Genomic DNA, 17,897 nt, shown 5'->3' on the forward strand with positions numbered 1-17,897 from the left:
TCAGAAATGGATCGTGTGTGGGCGCAGTCATGGTGGTCTGGAGGGCTTGTTCCTATACTGTGCAGTTCTTTATTCTTTGGAGTTCAAAGATAATTAAATTGCATTATTATCTGGGAATAGTATGTGTGTCCCATTGCTACGAAGATCAACGGAGCTTAGAGAGATTACTTTTTGAAAAGTTTTTTTTTGAGATTCTTTATTGTGAGTTACCTCTCTGAATTCAATGAGGATGTAACCAGCAGCTATGACTAGGTGTGGGAAAGCACCTAAGAGGCTGAATGTGATTTGAATTTCATGTGGCTTCTATCTCCTTGGAAGTTGAGAGATAAAGCTGGACCTACATCTGAAGCAGCACAAATCTCGATCTGTTGTTCATTATGAAGTCTGTGGTTGGGAATGGTATTCAGTCTAAGACAAATTTGTTCAAGGAAAAATGACAGGAATATTTGTTTACCTGGAAGCCCATGGAAGAAATAAACATAATTTCTCAATAAGAAGCATTTAACCTTTTTGCAGCTAAAGATATAATTAGTTTGTTTACCACTTGAAACCAGAACAGTGGGCTATTGAAAACTAAGTGTGTTTACTGAGGGTTTGAACCTATGTGTAGAAATTGTAGAGAGCTGTAGCTGTGGGATCCAATGTTTGGAAAAGAACTTGGATAGTTGCTTAGCTTAAAGCTATAGGAAAGACCCCCATTAAAACTTACCTTGGCGAATGGCTGGAACTTTGTAGAGAAATATGAGTGAATTTCAGAGAGTGATTTATTTAATTATGAGTTGCTCCCAGGAAAAGTGAATGAAGTTTACAGATTTCATGAGATAAGGCAACGTGTGTTTTTGTGTGTTAGTAAATAGAAAGTTTATAGTATAAACCTTTATGATCAAGGTGTTATGATAATAATGCTTTGTTTGTATAATGCTTGTTGATATACAATAAAATTTATTTCTTTAAAGAACTTGAAATCCTGTGCCATAATTCTGCCAGTTAATTGTTAGGTCTTAGATTTCTCCTTTAATTTAAATGTTTCCCAATCAGATTATAATATTGTTTAACTTTTTGTATCTGCTTTCTTTCATTGTAGCACTTACAATAAGATGTGGGTTGATACCCATGAGGACCTGGAATACCTTCTGAAGCAGGAAATCAATGCCCAGGTTGCTAAACCACAGACAGACCGTGTGATAATCTTTCAGATGCTGGTAACATTCTATGTTAAGTACGTGCAGATTTTCCGTAGTATGGAAGTTCTGTATGACCAGATTGTGCACCCTCAGAAGCGAAGAGTTATTCATCATGTGCTGGATGGGGTTATGGGCAGAATCCTGGAGCTAAAGAATGAAATGGTGAAGCTGGAGTTCTCAGAGTACCACTATTGTGACGATGTCCTGCAAGACCTCAAGCTAACCCCAGTAAGTGTGGTTCCATCATGGATTAGAGATATAAAGAAATGCAATGGATTTGATGTTGGTTTGAGAGTTACAGAACGTTCAATTGGATAGTCGCTGAAAGTGAGCTAAGAGTTTACCAAGGGAGATGACTAAATTGAAATGGTGTTGGACGGGGAGGTAATGCATGCCAACGCAAAGTGCCCACCTCTGTGTAAAAGCTACATTGGTGCTGGTGGACATCTCATGCTCTCTCTCCAAAGACACTTGAGCATGGACATAGCCACGAAGAAAGGCAGGCCATTGGGAATTACAGCATTCTCTCTCCACAGCTTGATGTCTGGACATGTTGATCGTTGCCTTAGCTAGACCCTGGCCCATGAGGCCCCCCCGACCTTTCCCTCTACCCAACCACCCATCACCACATCGGGTGGTCAAAAATCGACAAGAATTCAACTCTCTTGTTCTTTATTTCAGACACCCATCACTAATCAAACAAAACAAATTACTATGAGCACTATCTATCATGTGCAGTGAAATGATCAAAAATTCAAGAAAACAGGTCGGGACTTCTGGGTGAACAAAGCAGAGGATTAAACCAGAACAGTATTAGATTTCAACTCTTCTCATAAATCCACCACTAGTCACCCAATTAACTGCCTAAACAAATAAAAAGTTCAAGTGCTGGTACCAGGCTAGTGTAATCACAATGCAAATCAAAAAGGTGGGGAAATAAGAGAGGAACAAATTCAAAGTAGAGTCAGAGGGGGACTTAAAGAATTCAGCTGTTCAGCGCAATCAACTCTGGAGATGTATTGAAACAAAAATATATTGCTGGAGAAATTCAGCAGGTATGGCAGCATCTGTACTGAGAAAGAGTCACACGGACTTGAAACTCTGCTTTTCTCTTCACATATGGTGCCAACCTGCTGATTTTCTCCAAAACTTCCTATTTTTGTTACAGATTTCCAGAGTCCACAGTTCTTTGTTTCTGTGATTCTATTACATTTGATTGGTTGACCCTGAAAGGGATCTGCGTTCTTAACACGAAAGGCACATGCCCTTATCTTACACCTTGCATCCACTGCTAGTAATCGGATAATATCACTCAAGTGTATTGCAACTATGATCAGCAGAAGCCAAATAGGCAGATGGTAGCATAGTGGTATGTCATTAGACATTAATCCAAAGATCCAGGCATTTCATCATGCTACCTGGTGGAATTTCAAAAAATGATAAATCTGAAATTGAAAGCTCATCTAATTAAAGTGAGCAGCATTTACATAGGTGCCAAGTATTGGCTGAATGGTTGCGGTCTGATTGCTCATCATAATCCTCACATCCATTCTCAGGTGCTATTTAATTTAAAACCCTAATAATTTGCACAAAGGTTGTAAGTTTGCTCACTGAGCTGGAAGGTTCATTTTCAGACATTTCGTGACCATACTAAGTAACATTACCAGTGGGCCTCCGGTGAAGCACTGGTGTTATGGCCAACTTTCTACATATGTGTTTAGGTTTCCTTGGGTTGGTGATGTCATTTCCTGTGGTGATATCATTTTCTGTTTTGGTGATGTCATTTCCTGCTCCTTCTCTCAGATGGTGGTAGATGGGAACCAAATCGATGTATTTGTCGATAGAGTTCTGTTGGAATACTATGCTTCAAAGAATTCTCGTGTGTGTCTCTGTTTGGCTTGTTGTAGGATGGATGTGTTGTCCCAGTCAAAGTGGTGTCCTTCCTCATCAGTATGTAAGGATACTAATGATAGTGGGTCATGCCATTCTGTGGCTACTTGATGCTAATGTATCCTGGTGGCTTGTTTTCTGCCTGTTTGTCCAATGTAGCCCACAAACCCACTAACACACAAAAAAGCAGCTAATGAATTTAAAAGATCCTATACAGACAACAAGCAAAATGAATGTCACTTACAAAATACTACGCAAGAACTGTAACAAACACTACATTGGACAAACAGGCAGAAAACTAGCCACCAGGATACATGAACATCAACTAGCCACAAAAAAATCCAGTATCACTAGTATCTTTACATTCAGATAAGGAAGGACATCTACTTTGACTGGGACAACACCTAGGACAAGCCAAACAGAGACGTGCAAGAGAATTCCTAGAAGCATGGCATTCCAACCAGAACTCTATCAACAAACCCATCCATTTGGATCCCGTCTACCATCCTCTGAGAAAAAGAACAGGAAATGACATCACCATTGCAAGGAAATCTAAACACATAAATAGAAAGTGGACCATAACACCAGTGCTTAACTGGAGGATCACTGAAAATGAATCTTCCAGCTCAGTGAGCAAACTTACATCCAAAATCTCAACCTGAACTATATATCTTCAAACTCGCTAATTTGCTCAATATTAAAAAGACTACAATAAATCATACTGTATTCCTGATGAAGGGCTTTTGCCCGAAACATCGATTTTCCTGCTCCTCAGATGCTGCCTGAACTGCTGTGCTCTTCCAGCACCACTAATCCAGAATAAAATAAATCATAGTACTAGTTATGATTAGTTTGCAATTGATTTCAATTACTCTTGCCATTAAGACATAGCTCTGGGGGAAGTGATATCATTAACATCATTCTGACAGTTGCATTGAATTATGCCACCTCACATATTAATTTTTAATGATTTCTAACGACTACTTAAGCTTCAAATTACATCAAAGAGATATAAAAAGATGTCCTGAGCAATGAATACATTTTCTGAATTTCTTAATTCAAACCTTTTTTTTTACTTTTCTCAAATTCAATTTCACAGGAAGATCTAGAGATCCCCATCCCTGGATACTTTGTCAAAGATAGACTGAAAGTCTTGAAGATCAGGCAAAACATTCTCGAGCAGATATTAGCTGAAGCCTCACTTCCAGTGGAACAAGTTAGTAGTACATAAACAAATATATACATCATTACTTTTAATATTGAAAGTGTTTTTGTGTTTAATTTCTTATGTCTTGAGAATGTAAATTAAAACTGCTTTTTACAATGTTAAAAGTGATAGCCTTCTGTCTATTATATGTCCAAGTAATATGTCCATAAAGATATAAATTGGATACGTAAAAAACAGAATGTAAAATATCAATTTACCTTGACATGAAATGGAGCCCAGTAGGTCAGGTGACCTTTTGTGTTTCTGAGGCATTCTATACAGATCCATGCCTAGTCATGTCTCTGGGAAGGCACTTACCACACAGCCAACCTTCCCAGATGTTGATCACCACTTGTCTCCATTTCAATTTGACCCAGAATCACAATAACTGATTGACTTGCAGGACATATGGAGATAGGAAATATAAATAAAGATACCTGGGAACTATTCATAACTGAAACGCTGAAAAAGTTATCAAATATTTCCATTGCAAGACATTTGTTCAGCCTACCAAATGATTCTTGTGGACAATGGGAACACCAATAATATAGTCGTATGATAAAACTCACAACTGCAAAAAGCAACTTCTTAATTCTGATCTTTAGAAGGTGAGGGTCAGTCAGGATGGGAGGCAAAGATACCAGTGTAAGCCAGCAATGTTTAATCTCTATTGTCTTTAGTGAGCCAAGAGAGATTATTCTGATCTGAAATGTTTCCAGTTACTGTCAACAACTATTAATAAAAGTGACTTGCAACGGTACAACTTCTGTCATCATTTTTTCTTGTCTGTGTGATTTGTGTGAATGAGTGTTGCTGCACTTTTATTTCAGGGACTAAGCCTTTTTTAAAATTGAAACCTGTCAGAAAGTCTGACCTGTTTCTGATCTTTAAATTCTCAGCACTCAGAGTGTTAAAACATTTCTGCTTTTAAAAGCTAATTGTTGTAGTTAGTCAAGTGGTGGAAAAGGAGGGAACCATTCTGCCATTTCCTTTCTGTCTGTTGCTCATTTTGTTCGACAATGGGTTACCTCACAGCTCTATATTAAGCATCATCTGGTGTAACATTGGCTGCAGAGGAATGTGTATGGTTGGCTTGTTTTCTTGTATCCCCTTCTTCACTAGGTAGATTTTTGTTTCTGCTTGCTTTTTTCAATACTGTACAATAGCATCAGCCTCAAGAGATCAAGGCTGTCAATGACTGTTTCCGAGATGTCAGTGTCATTCTTTGACATTTTGTTTTGCAGGATCCTAGTAGTGAAGGTATGACTGTTCAGATGGATTACTGTATAATGGCTGTCATCCATTTTCTGAACTCAGGAAAGGCAGGGTATAGGTTATAGGCATAGCATTTAGTGTAGGCTAATGGTATTAATATGATCCATGACTACTTGAGTTATTGACCTTGTTCTGTTGAGAGCTGCCAAGGATATATCTAAGAGAGTGAAGATGGAAAGTGCTCAAACTTTTCCTGCAGTGTCTGATGTCCAGGTCACACCACTATTACAGGACTGTACTGAGGAGTTGGTTTTGGTCGACTTATCTTCTGGTGTTCTCTGTTAGGTTGTTATTGTTTCATGCTCTCTTATTCAGCTTGGACATAACTACTGCTTTTGCAATGCTTGTATGTGATTTCAGCATCGAGTGACAGGGAGGAGTATAAAGGCTGCAGGGGAATGGTTAAGAGGGAAATCAGAATAGCAAAAAGGGGACCTGACTTGGCTTTTAAGTTAAGGAGAATCCAAAGAGATTCTATAAGTGTGTTAAGAACAAAGGAGTAACCAGGGAGAGAATAGGACCATTTAATGATCATCAAGGCCGTATATGAGTGGAACCGTAGGAGACAGGTGAGATACTAAATGAATATTTTGCATCAGTATTTACTATGAAGAAGGAAATGGAAGCTAGGAAACATGGGGAGGTAAATATTGATCACCTGAAAGAATCCATATTACAGAAGAGGAAATGCTGAGGTCTTAAAATGCATAAAGGTAGGTAAATCCCTGGACCTAACCAGGTGAATCCCAAAATTTTGTAGGAAGATAAGGAAGAGGTTTCTGGGTCCCTTGCTGAGATATTTGTATCATCGACAGCCACAGGTGAGATGCTGGAAAACTGGAGGGTGGACAATGTGGTGCCATTATTTCAGAAAGGTGGGAAGGAAAAGCCAGGGTGGTATAGTCTAGTGAGCCTGATGTCAATGGTGAGTAAGTTGGTGGAGGGGATTATGAAGGACAGAATTTACATGCATTTGGAAAGACAAAGACTTTGTGAGTGGGGAATCATGTCTCACTAACTTGATTGCATTTTTTGAAGGAGGTGACAAAGAAGCTTGAGGAAGGAAGGGCAGAAAGACATTTGAGAAGGTTCTGCAGGTAGACTGCTTAGCAAAGCTAGATTACTTGAATCTGAGAAACTAGCCAATAGGATGCAAAACTGACGTGAAGGTAAGAGAAAAAAGCTGGTAATGGAGGGTTGTTTTTCAGACTAGAGGCCTGTGATCAGCAGTGTGCTGCAAGGTGTTGAACTGGGTCCACTATTTTTCATCATTTATGTAAATGATTTGGATGTGAATGCAAGTGGTATGGTTAATAAGTTTTCAGATGACGCCAGAATTGGTGATGTAGTGGACCGTGAAGGTTATCTCAGAGTACAATGGGATCTTAATCAGATGCGCCAATGGGCTGTGGAATGGCAAATGGATTTAATTTAGATAAATGTGAGGTATTGCATTTTGATGTGCTAAATTAGGTAGGAATTGTACAGTTAAAGGTTGGGTCTTGAGTAGTGTGGCTGAACAGAGAGACCTAGGATTGCTGGTATAGAGTTCCTTGAAAGTGGAATAACTGGTAGACATGGTGGTGAAGAAGGGTTTGGTAAGCTTGCTTTAATTAGTCAGTGCTTTGAGTGGAGGAGTTGGGACCTTATATTGCAGCTGTGCAGGGCATTGGTTCAGCTACCTTTAGAACATATGTTCAATTCTGATCTCCCTGCTGTAGGAAGGATGTTGTGAAACTTGAATAATTTACAATGATATTGCCAGGGTTGGAGGGTTTGAATTATAGGGAGTGCTGAATAGGCTGGGGTTTTTGTCCCTGGAGTGTCAGGGGCTGAGGGCTGACCTTACAGAGGTTTATAAAATCATGAGGGGCATAGATAGGGTGAATAGCTCAGATCTTTTTCCCAAGGTAGGAAAGTTGAAAACCAGAGGGCAGAGATTTAAGGTGAGTGGAAAAAGATTTAAAAGGGACCTGAGGGGCAGCTTTTTCACGCAGAGGGTGGTGTATGTATGGAGCAAGCTGCCAGAGAAAGTACATGAATACTAATACTAGAGGGTTTTGGACCAAATGCTGGCAAATGGGATTAGATCAGTTTAGGATATCTGGTTGCTGTGACGATTCGGGCTGAAGGTTCTGTTTCCATGATGCATAACTCTATGACTCCATGACAGCCGGTGAACATAGAGTCCAGATATATGAAACCACCAGCATCATAAAGTCAGTTCTGGAAGATGCTACCACAGCAACATGCTGCACTTTAATGTTTATCTTCCTGATATTGATACCAGTAAAAAAATTATAGAATCTGTTTTTAGTTGATCACAACCTATTTTCGCAAAACAGATCTGAAGAAACGTATATGTCTGGGAAACAGCATCGTGGATTAGTTTCCCTCGTTTTTCTTCTGCGTCTGCTGTTACTTTGGAGAGATTCAGAAACACTTCTCTCTGAAAAGTATTGCCTTGCAGAAACATAAATTTCAACATGATTGATATACATTCCCATACATTTGTGACCAAAAGAGATTGTTTTTAAAAAACATTGAGATCAACTTTCCAGGTGTGGGAGAGTCCACTCTGACAGCTACATTTCCCAGCCACTTTATCATTACGTATCCCACCTTTAACCTTTTTCAGTACAAATCCACCAAATGACAAGACTGGTTTTTCTTTGTCTGGTATCACGTAATAAACTTGAAACTCTTTCCTCTTTTTATTTTAGCTTCAAGTTTTTTGGCATCCACCAACAGCTCTCAATGAATGGGGATGTCTGATTCAGATTCTTTTTAAAGACTTTTCCGTGGTTTTCATTTTATTGTGCAATGTTTTCTAGTTATGGCCTATACTTGCAATTTAATGTCTGTCTAATGCATGTACTGCAAGATCTCCCAATTGCTGCATTGAATACCCATACTCTGGGATGTGAACTTGTTCTGACACAAGTGGTTATTTCTGGACCCACTTGGGATGTTCTTTCATGCTCTCCACTTTTTGTTCATTCTGTCAGAAGCACTCATGGTGTTTGACAAGGTGCAGTCCTTCCAGGTAGGCTAAGGTTTTCACCAGGTAGCACATGATACTGGCCTCCTCCAAGAAAAATCCCACCGCTGATGGGAGTAGCCTTTAGATAGCCTGAACTAATTCGTGGCTGAGCAGGTCTTGCATTTGAATGGTTTTGTTGAAGGGGACTTAGTGAGTTGCTGTAATGTATCTTGTAGATTATATAATTGCTGTCACTGTGCATCAGGTGGAAGGATTGCATGTTTAAATTGGTGGATAGGGTGCCGATCAAGTGGGCTGCTTTTTCCATGTATTTAGTCAAATTTATTGAGCGTTGATGGAGTGCATTCACCCAGGCAAGTAGAGAGTTCTGTCACATTCCTGACTTGCGCCTTGTAATCGGTGTACTGACTTTGAGGAGGCAGGAGATGAGTTACTTACTACAGAATTTCCAGCTTCTGATTTGCTGTTGTAGCATCAGTATTTAAATACTCGTCCGGTTGAGTTTTCTGGTCAATTAATTCTGAGAAGTTATGCCACTAAATGTCAAGGAGATATGGTTAAATTCTCTCTTGTTGTGGATGGTAATTGCCTGCTAGTTGTTTGGCATGAATGTTATGAGTCACTTATCCATCCAAGCCTGAATGTGGTCCAGGTCTTTCTGGATATGGAAACAGACTACTTTGGTGGCTGAGGAGTTGCAAATGGTATGAACATTATACAATCATAAGTGAACTTCTGATCTTATGATGGAAGCGAGATCCCATTGATAAGGTAGCTGAAGGTGCTTGGGTCTAAGCCACTAACTGGGACATTGGGTAGTACAGTTGACTTTCCATGTAGTGCAGTGATTGTATACCTCCCTCTGAGCCAGGAGGCCTGAGATCCTGTCCCACCTCCTCCAGAGATGTATGTAACATCTCTGATCCAGTTGATTAGGAAAGAAAATATACCATGAGGAACTGCTGGAACTGAGAGACCCTCAGCAACCACAACCATCTTCCTTTACACTAGGTATGACTCAAAGCAGTGGATAACATCTGCCAGCTTCAGTCGATTTTAATTTTGCTCAGGCTGTTTGAGTAGACTCAGTGTAATGCTGCCTTAATATCAAAAGGCAGTTGTTCTCATCTCACTCTGGAGTTTCATGTTTTCCATGCATGTTTGGATCAAGGCTGTAATATAGTAGGGAGCTAAGTAGCCCAGTTAGAACCCAAACCAAGTATTAGTGAGCATGCTATTGTTTTGTAAGTGCCAGATGATAAAAATATTGACAACTCCTTTTTTTCACTTTACTGACGACTGAGACCACACCTGGAGTATTGTGTGCAGTTTTGGTCTCCAAATTTGAAGAAGGACATTCTGGCTGTTGAGGGAGTGTAGCATATGTTCACGAGGTCAATTCCCGAAATGGTGGGACTATCAAATGTTGAAAGATTGGACTGACTGGGCTTGTATACACTTGAGTTTAGAAGAATGAGAGGGGATCTGATTGAGACACATAAAATTATTGACGGATTGGGCACTGTGGAGGCAGGAAGCATGTTTCCGTTGATGGGTGAGCCCAGAACCAGAGGACACAATTTAAAAATTGTGAAGCCATTTAGAACAGAGTTGAGAAGAAACTTCTTCACCCAGAGAGTAATGGCTATATGAAATGCTGTGCCCCAGAAGGCAGTGGAGACCAAGTCTCTGGATAATTTCAAGAAAGAAATGGATAGAGCTCTTAGAGATAGTGGAATCAAGGGTTATGGGGGATAAGGCAGGAGCAGTATACTGATTATGGCTGATCAGCTATGACCATAATGAGTGGTGGTGCTGGCTTGAAGGGCCGAATAGCCTACTCCTGCACCTATTGTCTATTGTCTGCTGAGAGTTGACTGCCGAGTGGTAGAGAAAGTGAGGTCTGCAGATGCTGGAGATCAGAGTCGAGAGTGTGTTGCTGGAAACGCACGGCAGGCCAGGCAGCATCCAAGGAGCAGGACCTGAGTGGTACTTGGCCAGATTAGATTTAGATCAGTCAGCCCAGTTGGCTGGATAGTTAGTTTGCAGTGCAGAGTGATGGTAACCTTATGGGTCAATTCCCGCACTGGCTGAGGCTACCATGAAGTTCTTTACCTTCTGAACCCCAGACCTCACCTTGTAAAACTCATCACCACTTCTCTCTCTCTGTCTCTCTCTTTTGAGAGAGCACCCCAATAATCCTTTGAGACCATGGCAATTTTACCTTTTAAACAGAATTTACTGAAAATGTTTTCTGTTCATTTCAAACCTGGATGTATCTAGTGATATTACGTCAAATTTAATCTGTTATTAATTCTTTATCTTTGACTATCTGAGAACATAATTATAAGTTTGTTTTGATATCTGATGAAATAATTTATTCTTTTACCAAGTTGAAGCTGCCTTCTCTCACTGTAACATATTCCTTACGCATTTTAGAAAAAAGTTGTCAAAGTATTGACGCTGGAAGAAGCCATTCAAATTATTCAAATTTCTGAGCGTGCTCGACAGGGACGGCTACGGGCCAAGTTTATGCTGGAAATCCGAATGCAAGAGGAAAAGGATAGATTATCTAAATATCGAGCAGCAAGCACACTGGCTCCTGAAATAGCAGCTACTCGGATCCAAAAGGTTTTTAATATCATACAATCTTGACTTAAGAGAAGAACATAAGCACAAGGATTAAGAATGAGAAAATGATAATTAATAGGCAACTTGTCAAATATCATTGGCATTACAATAATATTATTGGGATGAAGGCTATCTCCAGTCCAAAATAATTTATAATATTTAGTTTTGTTATCCTGGAACGTTGGTAAAAATCCCAATTTCTTCAATTTATGATCACCACACAAAGAAAAAAAATCACTATGTGTCAGCAATAAAACATTGTTCAATTTCTGTGTCATGACTTTAGGTTAAACAAATCCATCATACACATTATGGTTAGGTAAAAGTTTTGTTTTTAGCAAATTATTTTCATTTGTCTCTTTGGACTGAAGAATGTTACTAATGTAAATAATAAACTGCGAGTTTATTATTGACTTTTATTTAGCATATGCATTTATCATTTATGCTTGTACTTAACACTTGAAAAGGTCGCACTCAGTCAAATTCATAGTTACGTTTCAATTTCTATCATGTAAGAAAATCACCTAAAAATCATTCCTTTCTACACAGAAGCTGTTCACAGTAACTTTATTTGATTTTGTAGATGTGGCGTGGATATACTGGGAGGAAAATAGCAAAGAAAGAACGTGCTGAAGAAATGATATTTATTGAAATGGTGAGTCCTAGTGATGCAATTGACAAGTAAGCATTGTCAAGTTGATATTGAGGTGAATTGCCAGTCAGTTGATTAATGAATCTGAAATTGGGTCTTGGGAGAAGATTAGGTTGCAATTCTCCAAAATAGCACGATACTTTTGAACTCTGAGCTACAATAAAACACAGTCTGAAACCATCCAACAGCTCTCTCTCTTCATTTCCTGAGATAAATGTGTAAGGTTAACTGTAGGTGAAATGATCTATAAGTTCCAGCAGTATTTGAAATCCATGCCATTCTGAGAGAGGGAGTCAAATGCTGGATATGGGCAGAAGATAACTAAAATTACTTCCTTTTATGCTTCTAATATTTGCAGACCCTAAATCTAATGTCAACTGCTTCCACAAAAGTTTCACCAAAATTCCCCGCCAGTTTTGCATTACAATGCAGAGCTTTACTTGCATTACCAATAGAAATTGTGCTAACAATTCTCTTCATGTGAATAAACAAGAAGTGAAACGTAACAATGATCTTGGAAATAGATTAAGTAAATTTGCCAAGTAACTAAATTAAGGGCTAAATCTAACCAAAATTTTAATTGGTAACTTATTATCTTGTTTAATCCCCACTTGAACCTACTAAAGCTAAAATAATTAAGAAGCAGAATTAACAAAAGCTATAAAAACATTTCCAACAGCTACCACATCTTATGCATTCCATAAGGAATGACTTAATTTGCAGTATTCTGGCTTTTCATGGATCTATATAAGAGAAAGTGAAAGCTTTTTTTATGAAAACCTTGTCAAGCCATTCATAGATTTCAACTGCCTCTGAATTTCTGCCTTCCTTACAATTAGTTTGGCTTCCGGCAAGGGGTAAAGGAGAAACGTGTCAGTGATTTCAGGGTTTCCTGCATTCTGCTGGGCCCCCATCTCCAGGTTCCAGCAGGCCAGGTGCCACACAAATGAATAGATGATAACCCTGGGTTTATTTTCTGTCTCTGGAGTCATGCAAATCTTAATTTAGTTCCCATTTTTTGCTCAGTAAAAATTAAATCAGTCTGAAACATTGAAAATTTCATAATATTGTTAGTCAGTTATCTTTTCGTTAGTACCAGTTTAAAATTCACATTGAGAGTAGGGAATCTGTATCAGAAACAACTATTTTGATAAGGGCGGATTGGTCAGAGTATCGAGTACAGGAGTTGGGATGTCATGTTGCTGCTGTACAAGACATTGGTTCAGCCACTTTTGGAATACTACATTCAATTCTGGTCTCCCTGCTATAGGAAAGATGTTATTAAACTTGAAATGGTTCAAAAAATATTTACAAGGATGTTGCCATGATTGGAGGGTTTGAGCTATAGGGAGATCTAATTGGCTGGGGCTATTTTCCCTGGAACGTCAGATGCTGAGGGGTTACTTAAAGATGTTTATAAAGTCATGAGGGCTATGGATCGGCTGAATAGCCAAGATCTTTTTTGCAGGATAGGGGTGTCCAAAACTAGAGGGCATACCTTTAAGGTGAGAGGGGAAAGATTTACAAGGAACCCAGGGGGTGCAATGTTTTCATGCAGAACATACTGCCAAAGGAAGTGGTGGAGGTGGGTACAATTGCGACATTTAAAAGACATCTGAAGGGGATAAGCCAACCCATATGGTTGATCAAAGAAGTTAAGGATAGTATTAACTTGGAAAAAAATACAATGTGGTGAGCCAGAGGAGCAGGAAATTTTTAAAAACCAACCAAAGTAAACAGATGGAAAAAAAACTTTGAGGGTTAACTGGCAAGTATTATAAAAATAGATAGTAAGAGCTTTATATATAAAAAGAGAGAGGACAAAGTGAATATCAGGCCTTTGGAGAACAGGCTGGGGAGATAATAATGAGGAACCAGGAGCTGGCAGAAGAATTGTTTAATTACTTGTATCAGTTTTCAGAGTACAAAATATTAATAGCAATCCAGAAGTACTAAGTAACCAAGGGTGTAAAGGGGAATAAACAAATGTGATAACTATCACCAGAGAAAAACTACCAGGGAAACTAATTGAGCTTAAGGCTGATAAATACCCTGAAGCTGATGGGTTGCACCCTACAATATTAAAGGAAGTAGTTACAGTGAGAGTGGATGCAAAGATAGTGATCTTCCAAGAATTCTTAGATTCTAAATAAGTTCCAGAGCATTGGAAAATTACCAGTTTAATACCCTTATTCAAAACAGAGGAAGACAAAAAATGGGTAACTCTTGGCTAGTTAGTTTACTATCATTGTGAAAATTATTGACTCTAAATTGAAAGTTGTATTTGTTGAACAATTAAAAATATGTAACATAATCAAACTGAATCAGTATGGCTTCACGAATGGGGCTTGACCAAATTTATTAGAATTTTTTAAGTTAACAAACTTGATTGATGAAGGGGAGCTATTACATTTAATATATTTGGATTTAAAAGGCATTCGAGAAGGTACTACACATAAGCCTTCTCAATGAGGTAAGAGCTCATGGTGTTGCTTGGATATTAGCATGGATAGGGGATTGGCTAAATCATGAAGTTGGGTTAAGGAGTGCATTTCAGGATGGAAATCTGAAACTAACAGTGCCATTGGGATCAATGCTGGTGCCAATATTACTTACAATATGTCCTAATGATTTGGATGAAGAAAGTGAATATAATGTTGCCAGGTTTGTAATGAAACAAAAATAGATGCAAGGGCAAGTGGTGAGGTTGATACAAAAATCCTACAGAGGAATATAAGCATGTTGAGTGAGGAGGCAAAAACTTGGCAGATGGAATATAAAATGAGAAATGTGACATTATATAGTTTGACAGAAATAAAAGAAGAGCTGAATATAATTTAAATGGAGAGAGACTGCATATAATTGCATCATAGAGAGATTTAGGAATTGTCATGTATAAATCACAAAAAGCCACCAAATTGTCCAGCAGGTAATTACAAAGCCAAATGGACTATTGGCTTTTATTTCACAAGGAATAGAGTACAGGTCATTCTGCTATAATGCGCGTTTCGTTAACGCAAATTCGCTGTTACGCAGTTGATGAATTGGGGGCTCTGTTTCTAAAGTGTGAAGTTTTAAAATGTGTTTTGGCTTTAACACGATTACATTGACAACACTTTAGGTCCTGTGTCTGAAGAGCAATTTTTCTATAATGCGGGGTTGCACAAGAATGCAACCATTGCGTTATAGAAGAACTACCTGTATAAAAATAGGGATGTTTTGTTAAATCAATGCAAGGCACTAGCTGAAATACACCTAGTAATAGATGTAAGAATGTATCAGCTAAAAGATTTGGTAATATTGGAGGTAATTCAGAGAAGGTTGACCAGGTTGAATCTGGGTATGGAGTGATTTTCTCATGAGGAGGGGTTCATTAGGTTGGATCTGTATTCATTGGAGTTTTTAAGAATGAGCGATAATCTTGTTGAAACTTAGAAGACTCTTACGACTTGGGAGGATGTTGGAAATGCTTCAATTAAACAAGTTCCAAATTCTGTCAGAGGTTTCGGCCCAAAACATTGACTTTTCTGCTCTTTGGATGCTGTCTGACCAGCTATACGTTTCCAGCTTCCCATCCATGGACTCGAAATTCTGTCAGACTTCAGTAAGAACATATGCAAATAGTGGAGTGTGTCAAGTATAGATGCTGTTCGAATAGCACCATATTGCTGCCACATTTCCTATCCCAAGGCCTAATAAAGGTTTGACAAACCAAAAAACCTCCTGGAAAGATGCTCGCTATTTAAGTAGGTGTTAACCAAACCTCTTTACAAATGGCCCCATTGCATGCATCTTTTGCTTTGAGAGGTTAGGCCGGGATCATGTTGTTCTGTCTACCTGGTATCACATTGGAATTGGCCTCCATGTTGGAGCAGTGCTTGAACACACTGGTTAGAAGGTTCTCCTCAGTTCTTTTGGACATTACCTCAGTTTTAGAAACCGTTGGGACTGTGAAGCCTTTTCCCTATCCACTCCCATGCCCCCTCTATTGCCCCTCCATTCTCCAATGTCATCTTTGTGCCCCATGACAATTGCAGGCTGTTCATTTCCACTCACCAAGGAAGCTGTACGCACAAAATCATTGTCAAAACGTGGACCCTGCTGAGCTCATCGATTCAAGAGCTGTGGAGCAATCAAGTATTCGGAATGAGACCATTTGAGAGCTGTTTCAATGGGGACAAATAGCCAGACATCTGTTTCTCCCAATGTGCTCATACTGAATGCGTGGCAAAGCTCCAAGTGGGTTTGTTCAGCATGGGTTCTGTTTTAACAGGTGGAAGTGGAGTGTTTTCCTTGAATGATTGATGTCTTTATGAGGCTTTCATAAGTCATTCTTTCTTATTCTGTTTTGTCAATGTCTGCATATTTATTTGGACAAGCTTAAGACGTGTGAAGTGAGGGAAAGCTGATGTTGTTGATTCTACTAATGTCTGACACATTTATAATATTGCAAATTTCTGATTTCTTTTTCAATTACTTTTCTCTACTTGTCATTGGTAATAAATGGTGCATTGGCCTGCGCTGGTTGTATATGAGATGTATTGTCATGGAGTGGCTATGAAAGGGATTTGGAATGTGCCACGGAATGCATAGAAAGAGCTTGCGGAACATGAAGGGGCTATTTTTATGTTTCAAATGGCCCCTGAATCCAGACTGTGATTAGTTTTTTTTTCCCTGAGGGATCATGAATCATGAGCCATCAGAAGCTGTCCCAGCATTACAGTGGAGCCGGCCAGGATAAGGAAGCAGGTGGACTATCAGGACCCTTCTCTAGTGCTGGTGAGGAATGGGTGGGGCATGAATCTCAGAAGTGGGTTGTGTCACCATTTTAAAATGTCTTCCTTATCTGCCTCTAAAATAATACAAAGACCTGCAGATGCTGGAGATATGAAACAAAATTGCTGGCTAAACTCAGTAGGTCTGGCAGCATCTGTGCGAAGAACTCTTTGAGTCTGGTGACACTTCAACAGAAATTCAGACATTCCATGTGCTATAGGAAAAGTGGTTTGCTCGTAATCTCTCAACGTCATTGATTGTCAATGAATTGCTGTGCCCTCCCATCCCAACATGACCATTCAGTAAAATTATACAGTTATAAATTACTGTAAAATGCCAACTATTGATTGTACTTTTCTGTCTGTGCTTACATTTTGTTTCATTATTGCTTTGCTTGAGATGACCTGGGCAACGGCAGTCTGCTGGACCAAGGCCTTGCCGAGAGGTGCTGGTACAGCTTCTTTGCTCTAGTCTATTGGAGGCTGTGGGGCTCACTGGCAGAAGGGATGAGAAATGCTGACTCACTCTTTGTGCACTCAGATGTCAGTGAGTCAATTTACAGGTGCTCCTCCTCCATTTCAGTGTAATGGCTCTTCTCTGCTTCCCAGACATACATAAGGGATATCATCCAAAGTACATGAATAGTCCATTAACATTCTGAAATAACTGCACAGAGGCCAGTATACTGTTGCTGGGTCACCCTTTATTTACGTGGGGACAGTACACTGGCTGTGGCCAGCCAGCTCGGAGTTAGTCTCTGAATCCCCTGTTTGCATCTGTCAGGTAGGGCTCCCTGATTGGTCCAGGTTAACAGCTCCAGTTAAGAATCTCAAAGTCAATAAGGTTCTAATCATGACACAAATACATCAATTTGGTGGGGAATATTCTAGACTTACTTCTAGATTTATCAATCTCCTCTGATCAGTGAATGGCATTTCCAGTCTGAAGCAGGTTTGGAGTTAGCATCACCATAATGGGAGCTGTATAAATTGCACAGGCTGCATGCCTGCAGGATCAGGAGCAATATCATTGTAGAAGTGTTCACTCGTGCAGGGGGGGAAGGGATTAAACTAGAGTGGCAGTTAAACGTGAACTTGAGTAGGGCAACAAAGGAGAAATGAAAGGTAGAAAAATAGAAGGCAATGATATAGTTGCAATTATAGAGACTTGCCTGTGGGGTGATTAATGCAGGGAAGTGAACATCCAAGGGTATTCAATCTTTAGGAAGGTCAGAAATAGGTAGTGGGATGATGTTGTTAATTGAAAGATTAACTCAGT

The 17,897-nt window shown here is 39.3% G+C and overlaps 1 protein-coding gene across 4 annotated transcripts in view; it reads left to right on the forward strand.

The window, feature by feature from the left end:
• Positions 1–17,897, forward strand: part of iqca1 (IQ motif containing with AAA domain 1) — a 193,671-nt gene that overhangs the window by 56,388 nt on the left and 119,386 nt on the right. For all 4 annotated transcript variants that reach the window (XM_060827500.1, XM_060827499.1, XM_060827502.1 and 1 more), the window contains 4 exons: positions 1,085–1,412; positions 4,174–4,290; positions 11,000–11,191; positions 11,775–11,846. In XM_060827500.1, the coding sequence (XP_060683483.1) occupies positions 1,098–1,412; positions 4,174–4,290; positions 11,000–11,191; positions 11,775–11,846 (696 nt within the window). In that variant the 5' untranslated portion in view covers positions 1,085–1,097. The remainder of the gene's footprint in view (positions 1–1,084; positions 1,413–4,173; positions 4,291–10,999; positions 11,192–11,774; positions 11,847–17,897) is intronic.

The sequence above is a fragment of the Hemiscyllium ocellatum genome, chromosome 7, assembly GCF_020745735.1.
Source record: "Hemiscyllium ocellatum isolate sHemOce1 chromosome 7, sHemOce1.pat.X.cur, whole genome shotgun sequence".
Taxonomy (NCBI): domain Eukaryota; kingdom Metazoa; phylum Chordata; class Chondrichthyes; order Orectolobiformes; family Hemiscylliidae; genus Hemiscyllium; species Hemiscyllium ocellatum.